A 20,333-nucleotide genomic window follows, 5' to 3' on the forward strand; every position below is an offset into this window, starting at 1 on the left:
TAATAATGCAACGTCTTAGGGATATTCGAGAAGGATTTTTTGTTCGCCGACACCCGGGGGACTTTTCCTCCGGGGTCCTTTAGAGTTCCTTGGCGGCGTCCATTCGTCCATCATAGGCGAAGAACCTTCATGGTCTTAGGCCATGATAGCTGAATCATGACCGTCCGTCGTTGGTAGACCGTGTACCTCATTGTAGACCTGTCAGTTGTTCAGTGCAGACGATGTAGTGTACCTTAGGTACCTAGGTAAGGTAAGTTAAGGCAGTGTAACTGACACCGCTGCTAGCATGAGCATGAGACATTCCAGTTCCTCGGTGCCTTCCAATAAGAGAAGAGCCCAGCTGCCCAGGTACCTACGGCGTTCTCGACTTCCATGCGACAGCACACAATCGCTACTACCGGTACCTCTGTACCAACGAAATAAGGTACCTAAGGTAGACACTACCTCAAGTATCCCGGTTGCCCGGCCCGGCCGTGACACCGGAAATGCCGAGGTCTTGACCCCCGCAATGGGATTTGGTCACCGTATCCGCGGGGTCAGTCGGCCCCTAACGTCTCCCAGTACCTGGTAATTACAACATAACGTCCCGCTGTCAAAGACGTCCCGTTCATTGAAGGCCACCTACCGGAATTTCTAACGGTCCTTATAGTTCGGTTACATGTTGATTTGTCTGTGTGGTTGAATTTCCGTGAACAACTTGACAGCGCGGTTGTCAGTGCCGATAGACCTTCAATTGTATAAGGTAGGTACTTTACTTTACTCGTATACTTTAGGCTACCTTACCTTACCTCTTCCACAATGCCGTATTCCCTTACCGTCAAAAAGACAGAGGGAAAGCCCGGTAGCGTCTACTACCCGTGAGTACTCGAGACTTCGACACCTCTACCTTCTCTCCCTCCCTTCACTTTAAAAGACGTACCCTAATAATCGCCAGCCTCCAACTCAAACAAGTCCCAAGACCAACTCCTGGGCCCAACGATGTCCTCGTCAAGATCGCCGCAGCCGCTCTCAACCACCGTGACCTCTTCATCCGTCGCCATCTGTACCCCGGCATCTCGTTCGAGCACCCCCTCCTCAGCGATGCCTACGGCGTCGTAGTAGAGGCCGGCCCCGGCGCCTCCCCCACCCTCCTCCACAAACCCGTCATCCTGAACCCGACGCGAGGCTGGGACTCCGACCCCATGGGCCCCGAAGACCCGGCCAGCTTCACAGCCGTCGGCGGCAGCAAGCTCACCCCCGCCGGCGCCGCCCAAGAGTTCATCGTCGTCCCGGCCTCCGAGGTCGAGCTCGCCCCGGACCACCTAACCCCCTCCGAAGGCGCCGCCCTCCCCCTCGTCGGCCTGACCGCCTGGCGCGCCCTCGTCACCAAGAGCAACGCCGCCTTCCCCGGCGCCAACCTCCTCATCACCGGCATCGGCGGCGGCGTCGCCCTCCAGGCCCTCCAGTTCGCCGTCGCCCTCGGCTGCCGCGTCTTCGTCACCTCGGGCGACCCGGCCAAGATCGACCGCGCCCGCGCCCTCGGCGCCGTCGGCGGCGCCTCCTACCGCTCCCCCACCTGGGACAAGGACCTGCGCGCCCTGCTCCCCGCCGACCGCCCTTTCCTCGACGCCGTCATCGACGGGGCTGGCGGCGACGTCGTCGCCCGCTCCGTCCGCCTGCTTCGCCCCGGCGGCGTGATCAGCCAGTACGGCATGACCGTCTCCCCCAAGATGGACTGGCCCATGCAGGCGGTCCTGAACAACATTGAGCTGCGCGGTTCCACCATGGGATCGCGCGCCGAGTTCAAAGCCATGGTGGACTTTGTCCGCGAGAAGAAGATCCGTCCTGTTGTGAGCCGCGCCGTCCGGGGTCTGGAGAACCTCGAGGCCATCGATGGCCTCTTTAAGGACATGCGCGAGGGCAAGCAGTTTGGCAAACTCGTCATTGAGATAGATTCGATAGATTCCCCTGATTCGGCCTCCAAGTTGTAAACATGCAAAAGTGCAAAACGAAGAAAGGCCTAGATGCCCAAATTTGTTGTTCTGTAGACATGCATTGTATGTACCTAATATATACACGCGTGCAATTTATCCCTTAAAAGGGGTGTCATTGGCACGATCCCACCAAGACAAGGATAGAGAAGTTCACACATCTAAAGGGGGACCCATATACCCAGCCCCAGACCCAGTCCTTGTGGTCAACTTCCAACCATCGCGCTTGTTGGGATCAATATCTGTCGTCGTATGTCGTTTGATGTCTTTCCATCTGCAAACTAAAACCCCGCTGGTTTTGATCAATTCCTTTTCGTTGCGACCAGACGTGAGAGGAGCCGCCCTGGGGTCGATGTGCAGTCGTCGTCTGTCTCATAACCAACGCCTCGTGGTTTGTCGGGCTGGAAACCAACAAAGCCGAGATTCTCAAATGTCCATCAGAACGACCATGGACTCTTCCACATAAGAAAGCTCCAATTCCCAATCAAAGCAGGACAAAAGACCCCCAAGCCTCGTGAACATGAAGACAATGGTGGGCTTGCCTCGGATGGATTGTGATCGCCCTTTTCCTCCCCAAAGAGCCCATGAAACCCTAGGAGCTTTTTTTTTTTTTTGCGTAGTAGACGATACGCAGGATGGAGATGTGCCGGTGTCTTTGGTATCTTTCTTCCCCACTCCCGCCGATGAACAGCAACATGGCCTATCCCACCTACTCCTCGTCCGACCTCTTCCTCTTTTTCTCCTTCTCCTTTTTCTTCTTCTTCTTGTCCGCCTCTTCTTCCGGCGCGATAAAGTCCTTCTCCCGTTCCCGCTGCCTCTCTTCCTTCTTCTGCTTCTGCTGCTCGGCCCGCTCCGCCTGTGCCGCGCGCGCCTGCGCCTCCTTGCCGAGGAAGTACTCGCCCGTCTCGATCTGCTTGTCGACCCTGCTCTTCTCCGGCGCTGGCGGGAATGGCGTGTACGTCTTCTTGCTCTTGTCCGCCACCTTGTGCGGCACGCGGCGCTTGCTGAGCGTCTTCTTGCCGAAGTCGGGGAGGAACCTGTCCCAGCTCTCTTTGGCTAGTTCGGGGTCCTTGGCGAGCTCGCGCTTGATCATCTGTTGTTGTAAAGGTCAGTGAACTGGCGAAAGCAGCAGCAGCAGCAAGGGGGGGCCGGGGATGAGCACGTACGAGTGTCTTGAGATGGTAGATAGGATGAATGCCCGTCATGCAGTCTACGATGACCCGTCTTGCCTCCTTCAGTCCCTTATACGGTCCCATCACCGAGACGGTATTGCCATGGACTAGGATGTAGGTCTCTGTGAGCAGCTCGAGGGCCTTGAGGGTCGAGCCGTTGGGTCCCAATATCCTCTGTCGCCGCTTGACGAAACGCTCCTTGTTGCGCACCAGACTGCGGATCTTCACAATGTCGCATGCCACGCCGTCTTCGAGGATCTTGACCGCTTGCGGGGCAGGCACGCTTCGGGCGAGCAGCTTGACGAGGTCTCGGGCATTGAGAATCGCGGCCGGGTCGTAGGTTTTGCGGGCTGGGGAAAAAGGAAAACAAATCCAGTTAGTACTCGTCATGATCGCATAGATTCGCCTAGATAACCCATACGGTGTGCGACTTACTTGTTTTGACAGTCATAGAACCCTCAATGAGATCCAGAGCGCAGCTGATGCCACACTTCTCTAGTGACTTGGTAATTAATGGCCATGCTTCCTTCAGGTAGACTTCGCGGTATTTAGGAAAGAGGACGGAGAAACTGGATTCCTCGGTAAGGGTGCCAGCGGTGCTATCGGCCGGGGTGAAAGGGTCGATTTTCCATTTGTCGACATCTTCCGTATCCCACGGCTTGTCGGTCTCCTTTTTGTTGGACGGCATGTTAGAGCGGTTCTGCGTGAGTGTAGAGAAAAATTCGTTGGATTCGTCGGATTCGTCGGGGTCCGCTGAAGGAAGGAGTGAAAAGCGATGTTTCTTAACGTCGTCAAAGCCGAGGAGCTGGCTTCGAGAGCATCTTTCTGATCAACTTTTTTTCTTACGGTGATGGGCCTGGAACTCCACACCGAGGGACATCGGCCTCGTTATCTTATCGCAAAAATGTAACCAATTAACATTGGACACTGGGATAGCTGGCGCAGTTGTACTGGGTACCCTTTTTACAACTCATTTATGTGTAAGACGAAGTACTTCGCACCTGTTGAGTTGGGTGAGAGCAAGAAGTACATAGGTACCACGTCGACGATTCGAGTTCTACTGCTTTCGCGTGCTGCTAGACCTCAATTTAAGAATGGATACAAAACAGCGAAGGATTTAATTACGTGCAGGCAAATGCTGCTCTAGATATGCTACGATTCCGGTAGGAAAATGGTGTGCATACTCAAATCAATACCTCGTAGGTACTTCGTAGGGCTGGAATCTAAGGTACCTTACAGGTATGATGTACGATGGTACAAAGTGTAGGTACCGTTCGTATCGGTTTACTTGTATTCCCATTGAAAAGATTGGCTACTACTTCATCTTACGTGACCAATGAGCACTTGCATCCTCAGCGGGTCATGCGTCCCGAATGGGCATCTGGGATCTGGCTATTGATAAGAGGTGATCAGATCAGTGCTTGATCGATTCATGTTATTTTCCCCCGATTCCTCCTTTATCATAGTTACTCCGTACATGGAACTCACTCCTCCTCACACCATATCGACTACGCTTCTCCCACGTGTCAAGTCCTATGTCTGGTAATGATTAGTACAGCCATTGCCTTTTACTTGATGAACCGGGAGTAGTACCGCGATCGCGTTTCATGGAGAGTCCACCCACTTTTGTATTCATTTTCGCGTTTTAAGAGAGTCGCTCCTTCGGGGACCGCCCACCTCCCCCTCCAGCCACATCGCCCAGGAATAGATAGATCTTGCGACGTCCACAACCGGCACCTACCTATTTTTCTCCGTCTAGGTACCTTAGTCAACACTCTGTCAAACTACCTATTCGACGTCCACGGTCCAACCCATCACGCGTCGATTGTTCCACGCGTTGTTCAACCCGACCGGTCAGCTATAGTATCGGTCGTAAGTCTACCCGTCGAGACCGCGAGTTCCTCTGCTCTCTTGTCGCATCGGGAGAAGAAAGTGCGGTCTGGCAAGAGGAAAACAGAAGCACAACGCTCGCCATGGAAGAAACCAACGGAATCTCGCCTCTTCCAACCACCCTCGAGGCCGAACCGGTGCCGCGTCCCAGTTCTACCTCGACCAACGAATCCGTACCTCAGTTACCGGGGATCTCATCGCTCTCTTCGGTCAATTCAGCCACCAACTCACCACAAATGAGGTGCGTCCATCTCGGGGAAGAAGAAGGGCCGTGGTCGCTTTTATTTTTTATTTTTGCGTCGGGTCAGTCGGGCGTGCTTGCGCAGGACTACGGAGGCAGGGATATGTAGATGGACTTGGGGTTTGCGCGGTGGCTTGGCCTATGGCGAGGAGAGTGGTCATGGCGGCGCTCCCCTGCAGGTCTTTCGAACGCCCTTCGATGTCTTGATTTACACTTGCCTCCCCCTTACAGACTTACGCTGACCAACTCGAATGCTTTGCAGACCGACAACCGCTGCCCTTCCTCCCCAAGATCCCTCTCGGACGACAACACCGCAACCTATGTCGCAACCGGCACCACCACCACAGCCGACACCACAACCGGCACCGCAACCGGCACCGCAACCCGCACCACAACAGGTACAAGAACTACCAGTCCAGACCCAGCAGCAGCAGCACCAGGCACAACAACAACAGCAGCAGCAGCAGCTACAGCCACAGCCCGTGTTACTTCCTGGCCCGTCGCCTACTCCTGCAATTGCTGGAAGAGGACCGGGTCCTCAAACTGTAAGGAATCCCCTCCGTTGCGCCAAATCACACTTCGTCCCACACATTCTTGTCTGTTCGCTTGCTTTTCTTTTTACGCACTTCCCTTCCATGTCCCGCTACGAAACGACTCAGTCCCAATTCTCAAGTGGCATCGGGTACCTGCAACATCCCTCACGTTTGCGTGGGATGAGGCATTGGGGCCGAATGGTCTCTTTACCTTGGCGTTTTGGAGCTCTCTACATGAAAGCTGTACCGGTACCCCCTTCGCAGCAGAAGGATACCTTTGTGGAATGTACCTGGACTCGACTCCACTGTTGACCTCGACCGGATTTTTTTCTGCCTCTGCTGCCCTCGCATCCTCACTTGCCCTTTTTTTTTTTGCCCCCTTATCAAATGGGTTCGTCTTATCAGCCCCATTTTTCCGTGTAATCGGTAAGGTATCTGTTACTTCATCACAAAATCATGTCCGATGGGGCCCCCACCGACAAAGATAAACCCAAATTTCCTGGCGTCAAAAGTTCTTATCTACGCATCACATCCATCCCTATCTCCCGTGCCCCCCTTCGATATCAGTCTTGCCTATAGCTACAATCATTGCACAAACATCTGCCCAATACTGGTCGCGATGATGGCCACACCTGCTAACCATGGTCGCGACTCAACACAGCCGACTTGTCAAAATTGTCAGACCTCAACGACACCTTTGTGGCGACGCGATGAATATGGTGCGGTTCTGTGCAATGCATGCGGCTTGTTCCTCAAGTTGCATGGCCGCCCGCGCCCCATATCTCTCAAGACGGACGTGATAAAGAGCCGAAACCGTGTCAAGACCATGCGCCCTGATCTTGCGAACAAAAAGAAGGTCAGTCATACCTCATCTTGCCCGCCACAGCTCGATATCCGCACAGTCGCTGACTTGAGCCCTGCAGCAACAGCAGCAAGCGCAACAACAGCAACAAGCCCAGCACCAATCACATGCCTTTTCAGGAGGAGACCCGAACGGTTTCGATCTTCATGCGCAGCCTGGCACAGTCGCGTCGGGTCAACGCCCGGTGCAGAAATCCGCCAATGGGCAGCAAGACGGGGGCAACTCGCCGGGCTCACGCGCCGACACACCTTCTCTATACAACCCCGGCATGCCCGTCTTTCAAGGGCTAGACGATCCCCAGTTCCAGTCATTCGCCATGTCTAGCAATTCCCCCAATCGGCCGGCGTCACCCCTTAACGGCAATCGGCACCTAGACCCTCCCCAAACCCACGAACAGCTCATCGCGACCAACTCGGCGCTGAAGACTAGGGTTAGCGAGCTCGAATTCATCAACGAACTCTTTCGGGGACGACTGGGTCAGCTGGAGCACGACGAGGCCAACGCCAGGCGGGGGCAAGAGATCAACGGGCAGACCGAGGCTCAGCTTCGAGCCGAGTTGGAAGAGAGCCATCGCAGGGAGAACAACCTCAAACGACGTCTAGACGAGCTAGAGCTCGAACTTCAGAACGTCAAGGACGCGCTTGAGGCTACCGAGCCTGGAAGAGCCACCAAGAAGCCCCGTCTAACCGAACCCGAAGAGTCGAACAATGACAACCCCGTTCCCACCGAGGAGAACGTCAAACTCGAACAAAGTCAGCCCGAGGAAGCGCCTGCTGCTGCCTCTGCTGTTGCCTCTGCTGTTGCCGAAACCGTGGAAGCTCCGGCGCCTCAGCCTGAAGCCGCATCTGCCTAGAACGGCACTGGGGGGGTGGTCGCAAGACGAGTCCTGGAGAGGGGTTTTCAACATATCCTTTATTAATTTCAACCTGCACTCTTGTAACATTATTCGGAGCCAAATGGCGGCCACGGCATCGACCATTCGATTAGGTCCACGATGACGGAACGCTCTGCATGCAAAAAAAGGAACAAAAAAAAGGGCGAAATGCAAATTGCATATCCTTCCCTTTCTTTGGTCGTCGGAGACTTGAGCGCACTTCTTCTAAAATCACGTCGTCATTGTCATCGATTTAGCCTGTCCTGTCTGGCTATTCGTCTCCTATCCTACGGCAAGAGGTGGTCATCAGGGGTTAAAAGGTACATGTATAAGGTTCTTGATTGAAAAAGGAATGCTTTTACAGTCTCCCTGTCGCACTCAGGGCACGGAACGAGTTGCATATTAGGGGGTCTTATTTTGCGTTAAGAGGGATGAACAGTCTGGACCGCGGATGGTCTGGAAGCCCGTTGAGGCTATGACTTGGGAATTCGAGGGTTTATGGAGGAAGCGAATAGGTTTTCTGTTTGTAGTACCATAGTACGGATACATGGAGGTCCCTCCCTTGAGGTCAGACCCCTTCCCCCGGCTTTAGCGAGGGATACCCAAAAAGTTGCTTTTACCACGAGCCTCGACTGGTCGTTTCTGCGTGCTGGGCCGAGATGATGAATTCCGTCCACCACTCTACCTTATGCTCTTCGGAGGGATCCCTCCCCACGGTCAAATTAACTTTTGCTGTCTATCTCCGTAGGGCTTGAGCATACCGTACACTGTAGCTGTATCATGGCGCCTTCCTGACGAAACCTTATTCGAATACGGACCACTTAGAGTTGGAGATGTCGACGACGTACCTTATATAATGCTCTCTTGACTCCGTATTTAATCCCTCCTCTTTTCGCTTTTGGCGCTGTAAGACCGACCGAGGAGGGAATTCGTGAAACCCTGGAGTGGCGCCAGGGGGGGGCGAGGAACAGAAGCACGGAAATTCATCTCCTTTCTAGGGGCCAACATTCCAACAACTTCAGAACTCGGAACATATCCGTACTCGTCTTTTCTATTGTGTTTTCTTTACCAAACTTCCTCCCGACGTCTCACTTATCTACAACTCCAGTTAAATTTTCTTGTTCTCCTCTGAAAGACGCGCCCGAAGCTTATTTAGTCTTGCGGTCTTATAGAGGAATCCCCGAGTTTGCACCTATGGACCACCAGCCCGATTCTGAAGAGATCAAGCTCTCCAAGAAGAGATCCTGGGCCATGTATAGCCCCGCGACCCCCTCCCCGCTTAACCCAAGCTGCAATTCGCATGGGGAAGAAACACCAGAGAGGGGGAGAACAAGAAACCCGTCACCGTCCCCGTCTCGGCCAACGACGCCCGGGAGAGAAGGGGAGAGACACCGGCCCATGAGGGTGGCAATCAGCCCAACGGAGATGTTGTTGAGGCAGAAGGCAGCGCAGGCCTGGCAGTCGATAAGGAGGGCGGGTGGCAGAATGACCCAGCTCGATGAACAAGAGTGGCTAGACGTCGGCGAAGTGGAGAAAACACCGATAGAGCAGAACTCGGGGTCACCAATCCATCCTGCGCACTGGGAGGACCAAGAGGACCAGTTTTTCGTCAACACCCAAGACGAAGACGGGAGCGATAGCGGCGGCGGCGGCGACGACGACGACCACGACGACGACGACGTATGGAGCCGCTGGACGATCATCACCTTGGAAGATATCACCACTGCCTGGCCTTTTACCTGCTTCAAAGTCCCAATGACGCGTCGGTCGCTGTTTGTCGCTATGCTGTGTCTGGGGGGTTGCATCCCCGCCGTCGCCATCCTTTCGTCTAACGGCCCATCCGCCAGCATCTGGGCCCTTCGTCAACCCGTTGTCCAAGCTCTGGCCCGACAGGCGGTCTGTCCTGACATACACCGCCTATAAGCAGGGATTAGGAGGCACACCTCGTGCGTAATATACAGACGCGGATGCGGTCTTCCAAGTGGAGCCCAGAACTGAGCTGTGTATATGGACGCCAATTTTCCGGAACCGAAAACCCATCTATACGCCAGTCTATAAAAAAAAACAGCGCATGTTCTCATTTGCGAAAGAACATAGACAACATCTAACGGAGGAGGAAATACTGTACTGCAAGATCTGGGAACAACAAGTTGAGATCACTTCTTCCCGTCGTCCTTTGACATCTGGGAAGTTGTGTCCGTGGTCGAGGCCGGTTCAGAACGGCGGCTGTTGTCTTGCGATGTCCCATTTGGGTCATGATTGACCTGCCAAATGGCCCTCTCCATTTCGATCTTGAGCTCGGGCAGATCGAGGGTCTCAGCAATCCTGGTCCCGTCGTTGTGCGAGAGGAGTACTTTTTCTCCAACGTCGGGTGAGCCGGACGCTTCTTCCTCGGAGCTCTGCGCAGCGCTCAACGTCTCTTTCTGCTGCTTGTCTAGCGTCGAGGTCAAGGGGGAGTATATGCTGTCCAAGAGGCTGGAAGGGGCCAAGTTGATGAGTTTGTTTTTGCGGAGGAACTCGATGTGAGCGCCACCCGCTATGGCGCGCCAATGCGACCAAGCGCGGTAGGCGAGATAGAAAAACGGGAAGTTGGGAATCCTTTGCGGGACATGATTTGTTAGCGAATGGGTCTCATCTGGCGTAATGGGAGAAAAGGGTTGATATCTATAGGCCAACGTACACTGGCACCAGAATAAAGGGTATGGTGATGGGCATTCCGACGAAGCACCACACGAGCCTGTTCTTGTGGAGGGCGGTTCTTTCTGTGGCTAATTTGGCCAAAACCGAGTCGACAGAGTCCGGAGGCATGATGGATCCTGGGAAGACGACCTCAACCTTGTCCCCCTGAAGCTCCTGGTATTTCCGCCGTGCCGACAGAGGAGGGATTGATTTGAGGCCCCATTCCTGGTATGGTATCCTCCTGAGAAGATAGTTTCCGTAGTTGACGACAGTCTTCTGCCATCCCTTTTCGTGACTTTCCCATCCGGCCCATAGTTTGGCGGCGCGGTTCGTCGCCTTGTCCGCCAGGCTCAGCTTCGCGGTTGCGACATTGACGCGTTGGCAGTAGAGCAGAGTCCGGGAGGTGGTGAGGGGCAGGAGAAAGAGGCGCATCGTGAGGAAGGTGCAGTGAAGATGGATGGCCTGTTGCTTTTCAATCGTACCGTGCGTAAGTCGAGTGGTTGTGTGCTGCTTTGCATAGGGTGCCAGCTATTTGAAGGAGGCCGTTGGGAGATGGACCATTTTTCTCCCCTAGGCTGCAATAGGCTGGCTACAAGAGAAAACAGTGAGGGAGGCCTCGAGTAAACACAGGGATCGTGGAAAAGTGGGAATCAACGAAATTTGATATTTGTTATGGCTGTGGTGGAAGACTTCCGCGTCAGATGAAGAAATTCCATGTCTAAGCTCTGACGTTAGTTATACTGCCACCGAAGTACCCCTAAGTGTAGATCCGGGTTGAGCAAGGGCCATGTTAGGTACCTTATGTACGAAGTTCGAAGCAGTTAATAATAAAGCAAAGCTCTCAGCTTTGAGCTCCAGTTTTGACCAAACGGTGACGCAAATGGTCGTCACATCCTACCTGTCTGGTAAATGGGCCGTAGTAGCGGTGTTGTTTCCGGGCAGGACTATGAGGTACCTAAATACCTCCTATCGCCTTTTCAACGAGCGTTGCATTGTATCTACCTATTGTACCACGTGCATCCAGAGGAGGTTACCGATCAATAAGTCTTTGTACCACCCTGGAAGCGCTGCGCCCCAGACGGGAGGACCTGGGTGTCAAGCTTTTTCATTCTTTTTCATTGGGTCATTCCCAAGACGAACCAGACAAGGGCTAATCAATCAATACGGAGTACCGAGCTACCGCGCCCGTGGTGGTTACGCCCAGCTTCTTGACACAACCGAACCCGACGACATTTCTTCGAGATGCGACCTTCGCTGTTCGTATGCCCCCCCGCTATCGAGTCAAGCTAGTGGCATCAAAATATCCACGCGACTGCTTAGCACTGTGTAATGGATTGGGCACTTCTGCCTACTGGTGTATCTCTCCCCAACTCCCTAAGCTGAACGCTCCATCCATCCTATCTATCCGTCCGTCAACCGACAATCTTCGAGGCCGTCACGCGCCCTGCCCCCTGCGAACATCACCTCTCGCCTTTGCTTCATCCTCCACTCCCGACGTCTCCGGCGGGCTCTTGTTCCGTCTTCTAGCGCTTGTTTGAATTAGACGTACGGTATAGAAGTCATTGGATTGTCGTTGGAATGGGCCCATCGTCTACAGCCTGACGCTTCTTCTTTGTCCTTCCGGGACAGACGTATCGATCGATTCTAATGCGTCGTTCATGAGGACTATGCACCGCTTGGCTCAAGTCAGGGCGCTTACGACTCTTCATCGCCCAACTTGATATACTTGAATTTCCATAGCAGGATCCCACTGATTCACGCCGGCAACCTTCAGCATCAGTGCCCCTCGACTTTGTCCTCGGGATGGACGACCCCCCTGGCGAGGACCTCCCCCCAATCTCGAGCCCTCGCACACAGAGTCATCGTGCCTCCGTTGGCGCGGCGAGCCATTCGACAACATTTGAGAACCACCAATCTCCTCGCCAACGAGTACCTCGTTCTCTGCCTCGTACGTATTCTTTCTTCCTTTGCCCGTATAGTCGTCAATCTCATACTAACCGAGGCTTTTTTCGGCTCGCCCAGCGTGGATCGACTCGTTCGAATCGGAGAATGGATTAAGTACGGAAGAGCAGCTTCGACTGTTGAACCTGCCTAGTCGGGCCCACGCCGCGCAACATAACTACGGCCCGAGCGATACGGAACGAAGGGTATCTCGAGATGGCTTCGTCGACATTGGCCTAGATCCGGTCCCAAGTCATGGCACCACCTCACAGCGGAGACGGTTGACCGTGCAACAATTGCTTAGAGGAAGGAGGGGGCAGCAGGGACGGAAATGGGACCACCTGCGCACCGCCGAACCGGTTATTGTGCCGGCCCACTTCTTTCAGAACCAAGACCCCGCGCTGGCCTGGCGGAGCTACCTCCAGTCGTCGGTCTACGGGCGGATGGAAGGGGAGGAGTCGGAGGTGGTCGACCCGGAGTTTCTAGACGAACTACAGCCCGATTTTAGCCGGCCGTTCGATAAGCCTCTCTACCCGCACGAACAGCCACACGCGCACGGAGCAAACGACCGGCGGCGGCGGCGGCGGACGTTTTGGGAACGAGCCTGGCGCGCCATCCTACGACACCCGCTCGTTCCGTTGATGTTCCGGCTCATCGTGCTGGTGAGCTCGATGAGCTCGTTGGCCGTCGCAGCGCGCATCTACATGCATGAGGACCGGCAGGACCGCAGCAGCGCCGAACGTACGCAGAGCGTCGTGGCCATCGTGGTGGACACCGTGGCCGTCCCCTACATCGGCTACATGCTGTGGGACGAGTACACGGGCAAGCCGCTGGGCTTACGAGCGGCAACGCAGAAAATCGCCCTGATCCTTCTGGATCTCTTCTTCATCATATTCAAGTCGGCGAGCACGGCCCTTGCTTTCGAGTCGCTCGTGTATCACATGGACCGACAAGTGGCGGCCATCACAGCCCTCTCGAGGGCGTTAACGTCCATGATGGTCGTGGGCCTGGTGGCATGGACCATGAACTTTATGGTCAACATCTTCCGGACGGTGGCGAGACTAGGACCGGGTGAAGGATAGGAAGGATTCGCTTATAACTGGATTCGCTTATTCGCTTATAACTGGGATACAGCACGGCAGGAAGGCAAGGGCGTTTTAGGAATGGGTAAGGGTAAAGAGAAGAAAAAAGGTTGGGGGTGGGGGGGGGCAAACACCGCATTACGCAAGATACCTTGTTTTTTTTCTTCTTTCTTTTCCTTGGGGTTTCTCTCTGCACTCGGTACGGTCAGACGCAACACGACGAGCTCCGCTACTGGGCCTCCCGTCTCCTTTTGTACAACAACCGGGTAGGTACAGCTGTGGGGGTGACTCCGTAGTATGGGACCAGCCCATCCTGGTGTCATACAGAATATTATCTTCGTCGTAGTGTACCTTAGTCAGGTTCGCTTACCCATGAGGAGCTAACACTCCGGATCACGTACTGCGTAAGGTAGGATAATGGAACAAGTTAGGCGACGAGTTCTTTTCTGGTCGCCACTGGTCCGACGTTTACCTAATCCAACCCCGCCTGCCTTGTTGGCGGAGGAGTCACATTGTACACCGTACTCCGTACCTGTCTTACCTAAGGTAAGGTAACCTAAAGACAAAGGTAAAGGTACCTTAGGTAGTCCGCTCGGCCTCACCTCTTCCAACATACAACGTACCTACCCATCTTCTTCAACCACCTCTTCATCATCCTATAACACCAGCAGCCCTAGATCGACGGATCGCGAGGCCATCCCCATCACACGCACACAATACCACTGGGCGACACCTTCTTACGACATCGGGTGGTGGAATACAAGGTCTTCATCAAAAACGCTGATCCGGATTTCAGTTCGGTGCCACTTACGGTTTCTGCCTTGGGGGATCTACCCCTCGACAGCACTTCCAAGTGGCCGCCACGTGCCTAACCTAAGAATCGCCGCCGCGCCGCATCACTCGGCTGGCTGGCCTGGCTGGCCGTTGACGTCTTTCTGTCCCTCGTCGAGACTCCGGGTTTCTTCCTCGCGACACAATACGAATACACGCGAGCGTTCTCTTTGTCTCACTCTACACCATGTCTGCGAACACACGAGGCGCCCCGCAAATGCCCCCGGCCCCTAATAAGGAAGATGCCGTAGCAACGTAAGTCGTCTTTCATGATACAGGAAGTGTGACGCAAAAAAACAAGAATTTAAAAAGAAATTGGGGAGGGATTTTCTGACAGAAGTTCGTACGTAGGTGGAACTATCTCGAAGCTGGCATAGACCGTGTCATGCTACACTTGGAGCATGGCATCGATATGCACACGGTAAGCTCTCGCCCCCCCCCCCCCCCCCCCCCCCCCCCCCAAGATGACTCGCCTCTTTGAATGAACAAAGCAAAGCTGACGCAAATTTCTTCTTCCTTCGTCTAGTATATGGGTGTCTACACGTACGATGCGAACTCCCCGACTTTCCCTACTCCCTTCTTACCCCTTTCCTCTTTGGTCGCAGGCAAGATTCTGACCACGATGCTCGCAGTGCTGTCCATGACTTTTGCACCTCTCAGAAGGCGGTTGGCTTGGGAATGTCCAGCGGGGCGTCGATTGGCAGTGGGAATCATAGAGGGGGTAAGGCATCTCCCCCCCACCCTGGGTCGTTTTGGAACTACTTTCTCGAGAAGGACCATGCTGACTGCCTTGGTTTTTCTTTTGCATCACAGCACATCTCCTCGGCGAGGAACTCTACCGAAAGTTGTCGGATTATCTGACAAAACACCTCCACCAGGTCCTTCAGGAAGCGAGGACTCATTCGAACGAGGCTCTCTTGGCCTTCTACATCAAAGAATGGAACAGATACACCAACGCGGCCAAGTACATCCACCACCTCTTCCGCTATCTGAACCGCCACTGGGTCAAGCGCGAGATGGACGAGGGAAAGCGGAACATATATGATGTCTACACCCTACACTTGGTCCAATGGCGCGAAGAACTATTCAAGAATATCTCAGACAAGGTCATGGACGCCGTTCTCATGCTCGTGGAGAAGCAGCGCAACGGCGAGACCATCGACCACAGCCAGATCAAACAGGTCGTCGAGTCGTATGTGTCCCTCGGTCTCGACGAATCCGACCCCACCAGATCGACCCTCGACATCTACCGCTACCACTTTGAGAACCCCTTCCTTGCCGCGACCGCCAAGTACTACGAGAACGAATCGAAACAGTTCTTCACCGAGAACAGCGTGGTCGAGTACATGAAGAAGGCGGAGACACGCCTGGACGAGGAGAAAGACCGCGTGGACATGTTCCTCCACCCGGACATCCTCCATGCACTACAGAAGACGTGCGAGAAGGTGCTGATTAGCGATCACGCGACCCTGCTGCGGGACGAGTTCCAGGTGCTCCTCGAGAATGACCGCGAGCAAGACATGGCGAGAATGTATGGACTGCTACAGCGCATCCCCGAAGGACTGGAGCCGCTGCGTCAGCGGTTCGAGACGCATGTCCGCAAGGCGGGCCTCAACGCCATCGAGAAGGTGGCATCAGAAAACCCGGAGAAGCTGGAACCGAAGATCTACGTGGATGCCCTGCTGGAGGTGCACACGCAGTATTCGGGACTGGTGACACGCGCCTTCAGGGAGGAAGCCGAATTCACGAGATCGCTCGACAACGCCTGCAAGGAGTTTGTGAACAGGAACGAGATCTGCAAGTCGGGGTCTAACAAGTCCCCCGAGCTGCTCGCCAAGTACACCGACGTTCTCCTTCGTAAGAGCAGCACGGGCATCGAGGAGGCCGAGCTCGAGGGCACGCTGGCGCGCATCATGATCGTTTTCAAGTACATCGAAGACAAGGACGTGTTCCAGAAATTCTACTCGCGCATGCTCGCGCGGCGACTGGTGCACAGCAACTCGTCCTCGGACGATGCCGAGACGAGCATGATCAGCAAGCTCAAGGAGGCCTGCGGATTCGAGTACACCAACAAGCTGCAGCGCATGTTCCAGGACATGCAGATTTCCAAGGACCTCAACAACAGCTACCGCGAGCACTGCGACAGCCTGGAGAGCAACAAGGCGATACTCGATTCGCAGTACTCCATCCTGGGCACCGGGTTCTGGCCCCTGCAGGCGCCCAATACGAACTTTTCTCCTCCCGGGGAGATCAACGAGGAGATCGAGCGCTTCACGCGGTTCTACAAGAACAAGCACGAGGGCCGCAAGCTGACTTGGCTCTGGCAGCTGTGCAAGGGAGAACTCAAGGCCGGGTACTGCAAGTCTAGCAAGATGCCGTACACGTTCCAGGTATCCATGTACCAGATGGCCATTCTCCTCCTTTTTAACGAGAAGGACGTGCACAGCTACGATGACATTGCCGCGGCCACACTCCTGAGCCAGGAGGTGCTCGATCAGGCGCTCGCCATCCTTGTGAAGGCGAAGATTCTCCTAGTCTCGCCTGAGGGCAAACCAGAGTCGGGGTCTGAGCTCCGGTTGAATTTCGACTTCAAGAGCAAGAAGATCCGCGTGAACCTGAACCTTGGCGGTGCCAAGGAGTCTAAGCAGGAGGAGGTCGAGACGAACAAGACCATCGAGGAGGACCGAAAGCTTCTCATTCAGGTACGTCTTTATTTCTTCTTTTTTTCTTGATTATACGACGAGTCTTGTCATGGAAAAGCTAATTGTCCTTTTTTTTTTTTTTTTTTTTTTCATAGTCCGCCATTGTCCGTATCATGAAGGCGCGAAAGCAGATGAAGCACATGCAGCTTGTCAGCGAGACGATCAACCAGATCAAGGCGCGCTTTGTGCCCAAGGTGCCGGATATCAAAAAGTGCATAGAAATCCTCCTCGACAAGGAGTATCTCGAGCGACTAGAGGACGACGACCTCGGATATCTGGCGTAGACGAAGCTCGTCGAGATGAATAAAGCGAGATGTTAAAAATGGGCAGGGAAGTTTTCAGCCCACCTCAATCTATTCCCTTGCACAGGGTACGCAGCCGACTAGGGCCCAGGACTCTCTCCAGACTCGTTCATCACAGATCTTCAGAGCTCTCGTCAGATGGGTACGCTGCTGCGAGACTGGCGACTAGCCTTCGTCCTTGGGTGCCTCCATGAGGCAAATGAATCAAAACTCGGACAACTCCCTACTCCACAGTCCCCAAAACGAGTTCGGACATGGGAGCGTGGAAGTGTTGTTTATCCTTTTTCTTATTTATTTTGACTTCTGCTTTCTTGGACGCAGGTACGATTCAACAGAACAGGATAGGCAAAGCGGTGGTGATGAGACGCCGGAAGCTGGGAAGCCGGAAACCTGGGTCATAGAGGATTTGTGGCAGGGCTTCCACTCGAGCTCATGGAATGTTCATAGCAAAATCGGATCAAGGGATCCTACTGGTGAGCGGGTTGCTTTGCCCCCCCCCCTTCCTTTTCTCATTCCCTTCTCTCTCTCTCCCTATTCACATCCGATCACGTCTTGCGAAGCGTTTTGAAACCTGGCGGGAGACGACTAGCGACGCTGCAATTCCAGGCGCTTGGCAGAATAGTTAGACAGGCGTATGGGGCAGAAACGAACACGAAACACCTCACATGGTGAGGTTAACCTCATAATCCCCATCTGAAGAGACTTGCATGGGATGAGAGATGAGAATACGTTTATATGAGTATAAATAAGATTTCAAGGGTTGGGATGGAGAGCTGCATGAATAAACATCCCCCCCTTTTCTTGCTTCCCCCTGAGCATAACAACGAAATCGAGGTTAAAGCGTGATACAGAATGTTTCTTGTTACAAGGAGCTATTGACTATCTGATCATCCCCCGGGGATCATTGTCTCATCATATCCTGCCCCTATCCAGGAACTTCTTGGGTAGATCCACGGTCTTGGCTCTCATATATTCGCCGGCCAACTTGCCCAGCGTGTCATAGTTGGAGCAAGCATTATATCCTGGGGGGGCGGGGGGGAGTCACTGTGTCAGCTTTGAGCGCGGAATTGTCTTGTGATTCAGTGTATGGTGGCATCCACATACCTCGATCCAAGTGGTCATGCAGGAGAAAATGAACAGCGTTGATGGCGGGAATCTCGAAGCGATCGATGGGCTTGCCCTTGTACTCGTTGGGGCCGAGGAGTTCCTTGACGCGGTCCATGGTCATGAAGGAGCGGAGCCAGTCCCACTCGTCGTCGTGGCGGACGAAGAAGCCGACGTTGCAGTCGGAGGCCTTGTCGCCGGAGCGGGCCATGACGATGTAGCCGAGCGGGGCGCGGACGGTGGGGCCGAAGGAGGCGAGGTCGACCGGGTTGGCGGTCTCGTAGGAGGCCTGCTGGCGCGGGTAGGTCCGGGTGACGGGGGGCACGGGCATGGCGATGACGCCGGCGGAGGAGTCGTCGTTCTTCTTCCAGAGGCAGTGGACGCGGTGGCGGAGCTCGGACTGCGGGAGGAGGGCGACCCAGTACTCGTAGTAGGGCTTGGGGACGACCTGGCGGAGGTCGTTGCTGAGGGAGGCGCCCGGGGCGCTCTGCAGGAAGACCTCGAGGACGCGGCGGTTGAAGCCGGTGGGGATGTCCGGGCGCATGATCTCCGGGTCGCGGGACTGGGCGAAGATGCGGAAGTCGACGGTGGCGAGGTCGAGGCTGGGGGCGTCGATGGGGGAGGTGCCGTTCTGGTGGAACTTGAGGAGGGAGAACTTTTTGATGTCGTCGCCCAGGGCGTAGCGGACCTGGTCTTCGGTGATCTTGCACTTGTCCTCCATGTCGAGGCCGCAGAGGTAGATGTGCCACTCGGCTTGGAACCCGGCGGGGGCGGTGATGCCGACCTTTGTGGTGGGAGGGGGGGGCAGGCCCTTGACGCCGGAGACGTGCACCTTGTCCTCGTCTACTTGGACCATTTTGATGTCGGAGATGTCTGCTACGACGTCGCAGTTGTAGTATAGACTGTTGGCTTTGTATTTCAGTGGTGGCCGGGAAAGGGGAGAGGGGGAGAGGGGGAGGGGAGGAAGGGAGGAAAGGAGGAAAGGAGGGAGTGTCAAGAAACGTACGGCCCCTGAATCTCATAAACCAGCTGAGAAGTCGCACTCGCAACCGTCACACAACCGCCCGAGTTCTTCTCCTTGACGAGGGTGCACTCTCCCTTGTGGTCGACCTCGGCGATGGGGAAGCCCATGTTGAAGTGCTTGCCCTGCTTGATAAGGTCCTTGAAGCCACTGTAGTAGCCGCCAGTCACGTAGGCCGAGCACTCGATGAGATGGCCTGCCACCAGGGCGCCGGCCAGTTCATCGAGATGGTTCCATTCCCAGCCATGCCACCAGCTGTGTAGCGCTGTCAATACCAAAGCCACCGAGTCTCGTCCAGTGCAGACGGACGGAATAAAACAAGAGAGAAAGGGGAAAGAACGAAAAACTCACGCAGCAACCCCAATCACGGGAGCAGCATCAGCCACCCGCCCACAAATCACAATATCAGCGCCCTCCCTCAACGCAACAGCAATGCCCATTCCACCCAGGTACGCCTGCGCGCAGACCGGCTCCATCCCCCACTCCTCGAGCTTCTTCCCATGCATCAGGCTCTCGAACTGCTCCCCCTCCTTGGCGAGCCGCTCCACCTGCTCCGTGACGTCGTCGCCCTCCACCCACGCCACCTTCATGTCGTAGCCCGCGTCCCGCACCATCCTCTGCACCACCTCGGCCAGGAGCTCCGTGTCGCTCGCGCCCGCGTTGACCGCCAGCTTCGCCTTGTTGGCCGCCAGCTTGGCCATCGCGGGCTCGAAGCACTGCAGGAACGTCTCGGCGTACATGGCCGTCTTCTGCCGCTCCTCGAGCGTGAGCTGCTGCTTCGGGGCGCCTTCCCGCGCGTTGCGCGCTTTGCCGCTGCCGTGGACCGTCATGGTCTGTCGTGGTGGTTGTGGTTCCCCGGTTAGTTTAAACGCCCACGTGAAAGGACGGAAAGGGAAAAGGAAGAAAAGAAGGAGGAGAAAAACGAACGTGGAGGAAAGGGGAGGGAAACAAGCAGACAGACCATTTCAGAGAGCCAGTCGCCGATGATGGCATCGACTTCCGGGTCGCTCGCCAGAGACTCAATGGCACGCGAACGGTCCGTGAAGCCGCCGGAGCAGCCCGCAATACGGACGGGCCGCTTATGTGTGCTGGACTCGGCCATGGTTTGTTTCAATTGTAAAAGTTAAGG

The 20,333-nt window shown here is 55.0% G+C and overlaps 10 protein-coding genes across 10 annotated transcripts; 7 read left to right on the top strand and 3 right to left on the bottom strand.

The window, feature by feature from the left end:
* The first annotated feature begins 604 nt into the window (after window positions 1-604).
* On the top strand, window positions 605-2,141 carry SODALDRAFT_378844 (oxidoreductase). The gene is made up of 2 exons (XM_028615004.1): window positions 605-857; window positions 935-2,141. Exons 1-2 carry the CDS (start codon window positions 799-801, stop codon window positions 1,968-1,970), a joined length of 1,095 nt encoding a protein of 364 aa, XP_028466472.1. The 5' UTR covers window positions 605-798; the 3' UTR covers window positions 1,971-2,141.
* Window positions 2,142-2,585: 444 nt separating this feature from the next.
* On the bottom strand, window positions 2,586-3,984 carry SODALDRAFT_295560 (ribosomal RNA assembly protein KRR1). Its single transcript, XM_028608782.1, has 3 exons — window positions 3,578-3,984; window positions 3,137-3,492; window positions 2,586-3,063 (listed from the first exon to the last, which is right to left on the bottom strand). Exons 1-3 carry the CDS (start codon window positions 3,828-3,830, stop codon window positions 2,680-2,682), a joined length of 993 nt encoding a protein of 330 aa, XP_028466473.1. The 5' UTR covers window positions 3,831-3,984; the 3' UTR covers window positions 2,586-2,679.
* Window positions 3,985-4,620: 636 nt separating this feature from the next.
* Window positions 4,621-5,901, top strand: SODALDRAFT_344529 (hypothetical protein; the record flags this gene model as incomplete). Its single annotated transcript, XM_028613167.1, has 2 exons — window positions 4,621-5,273; window positions 5,536-5,901. Coding segments are annotated over exons 1-2 (522 nt in total), but the record flags the coding sequence as incomplete, so codon positions are not given.
* A 524-nt stretch (window positions 5,902-6,425) lies between these two features.
* Window positions 6,426-7,521, top strand: SODALDRAFT_339987 (hypothetical protein; the record flags this gene model as incomplete). The annotated part of the gene is made up of 3 exons (XM_028612905.1): window positions 6,426-6,662; window positions 6,739-7,386; window positions 7,426-7,521. 3 exons carry the CDS (start codon window positions 6,426-6,428, stop codon window positions 7,519-7,521), a joined length of 981 nt encoding a protein of 326 aa, XP_028466475.1.
* A 979-nt stretch (window positions 7,522-8,500) lies between these two features.
* On the top strand, window positions 8,501-9,546 carry SODALDRAFT_333287 (hypothetical protein). The gene is made up of 2 exons (XM_028611928.1): window positions 8,501-9,392; window positions 9,486-9,546. Exons 1-2 carry the CDS (start codon window positions 8,737-8,739, stop codon window positions 9,538-9,540), a joined length of 711 nt encoding a protein of 236 aa, XP_028466476.1. The 5' UTR covers window positions 8,501-8,736; the 3' UTR covers window positions 9,541-9,546.
* Window positions 9,547-9,698: 152 nt separating this feature from the next.
* Window positions 9,699-10,653, bottom strand: SODALDRAFT_277296 (hypothetical protein; the record flags this gene model as incomplete). Its single annotated transcript, XM_028608053.1, has 2 exons — window positions 9,699-10,140; window positions 10,223-10,653. 2 exons carry the CDS (start codon window positions 10,651-10,653, stop codon window positions 9,699-9,701), a joined length of 873 nt encoding a protein of 290 aa, XP_028466477.1.
* Window positions 10,654-11,381: 728 nt separating this feature from the next.
* On the top strand, window positions 11,382-11,892 carry SODALDRAFT_168157 (hypothetical protein). Its single transcript, XM_028606987.1, has one exon. The coding sequence runs from the start codon at window positions 11,484-11,486 to the stop codon at window positions 11,757-11,759; it is 276 nt and encodes a 91-aa protein (XP_028466478.1). The 5' UTR covers window positions 11,382-11,483; the 3' UTR covers window positions 11,760-11,892.
* Window positions 11,893-12,024: 132 nt separating this feature from the next.
* Window positions 12,025-13,244, top strand: SODALDRAFT_324106 (hypothetical protein; the record flags this gene model as incomplete). The annotated part of the gene is made up of 2 exons (XM_028609855.1): window positions 12,025-12,169; window positions 12,244-13,244. 2 exons carry the CDS (start codon window positions 12,025-12,027, stop codon window positions 13,242-13,244), a joined length of 1,146 nt encoding a protein of 381 aa, XP_028466479.1.
* Window positions 13,245-14,060: 816 nt separating this feature from the next.
* On the top strand, window positions 14,061-17,165 carry SODALDRAFT_168167 (cullin-1). Its single transcript, XM_028606988.1, has 6 exons — window positions 14,061-14,330; window positions 14,427-14,496; window positions 14,602-14,618; window positions 14,708-14,796; window positions 14,889-16,777; window positions 16,873-17,165. Exons 1-6 carry the CDS (start codon window positions 14,263-14,265, stop codon window positions 17,059-17,061), a joined length of 2,322 nt encoding a protein of 773 aa, XP_028466480.1. The 5' UTR covers window positions 14,061-14,262; the 3' UTR covers window positions 17,062-17,165.
* Window positions 17,166-17,991: 826 nt separating this feature from the next.
* SODALDRAFT_324108 (DUF1446-domain-containing protein) lies at window positions 17,992-20,306 on the bottom strand (the record flags this gene model as incomplete). Its single annotated transcript, XM_028609856.1, has 5 exons — window positions 17,992-18,101; window positions 18,184-19,085; window positions 19,190-19,459; window positions 19,556-20,037; window positions 20,166-20,306. The coding sequence occupies 5 exons, from the start codon at window positions 20,304-20,306 to the stop codon at window positions 17,992-17,994; spliced, it is 1,905 nt and encodes a 634-aa protein (XP_028466481.1).
* Between the last annotated feature and the right edge of the window lie 27 nt (window positions 20,307-20,333).

This window comes from Sodiomyces alkalinus (genome assembly GCF_003711515.1).
Source record: "Sodiomyces alkalinus F11 unplaced genomic scaffold SODALscaffold_5, whole genome shotgun sequence".
NCBI lineage: Eukaryota > Fungi > Ascomycota > Sordariomycetes > Glomerellales > Plectosphaerellaceae > Sodiomyces > Sodiomyces alkalinus.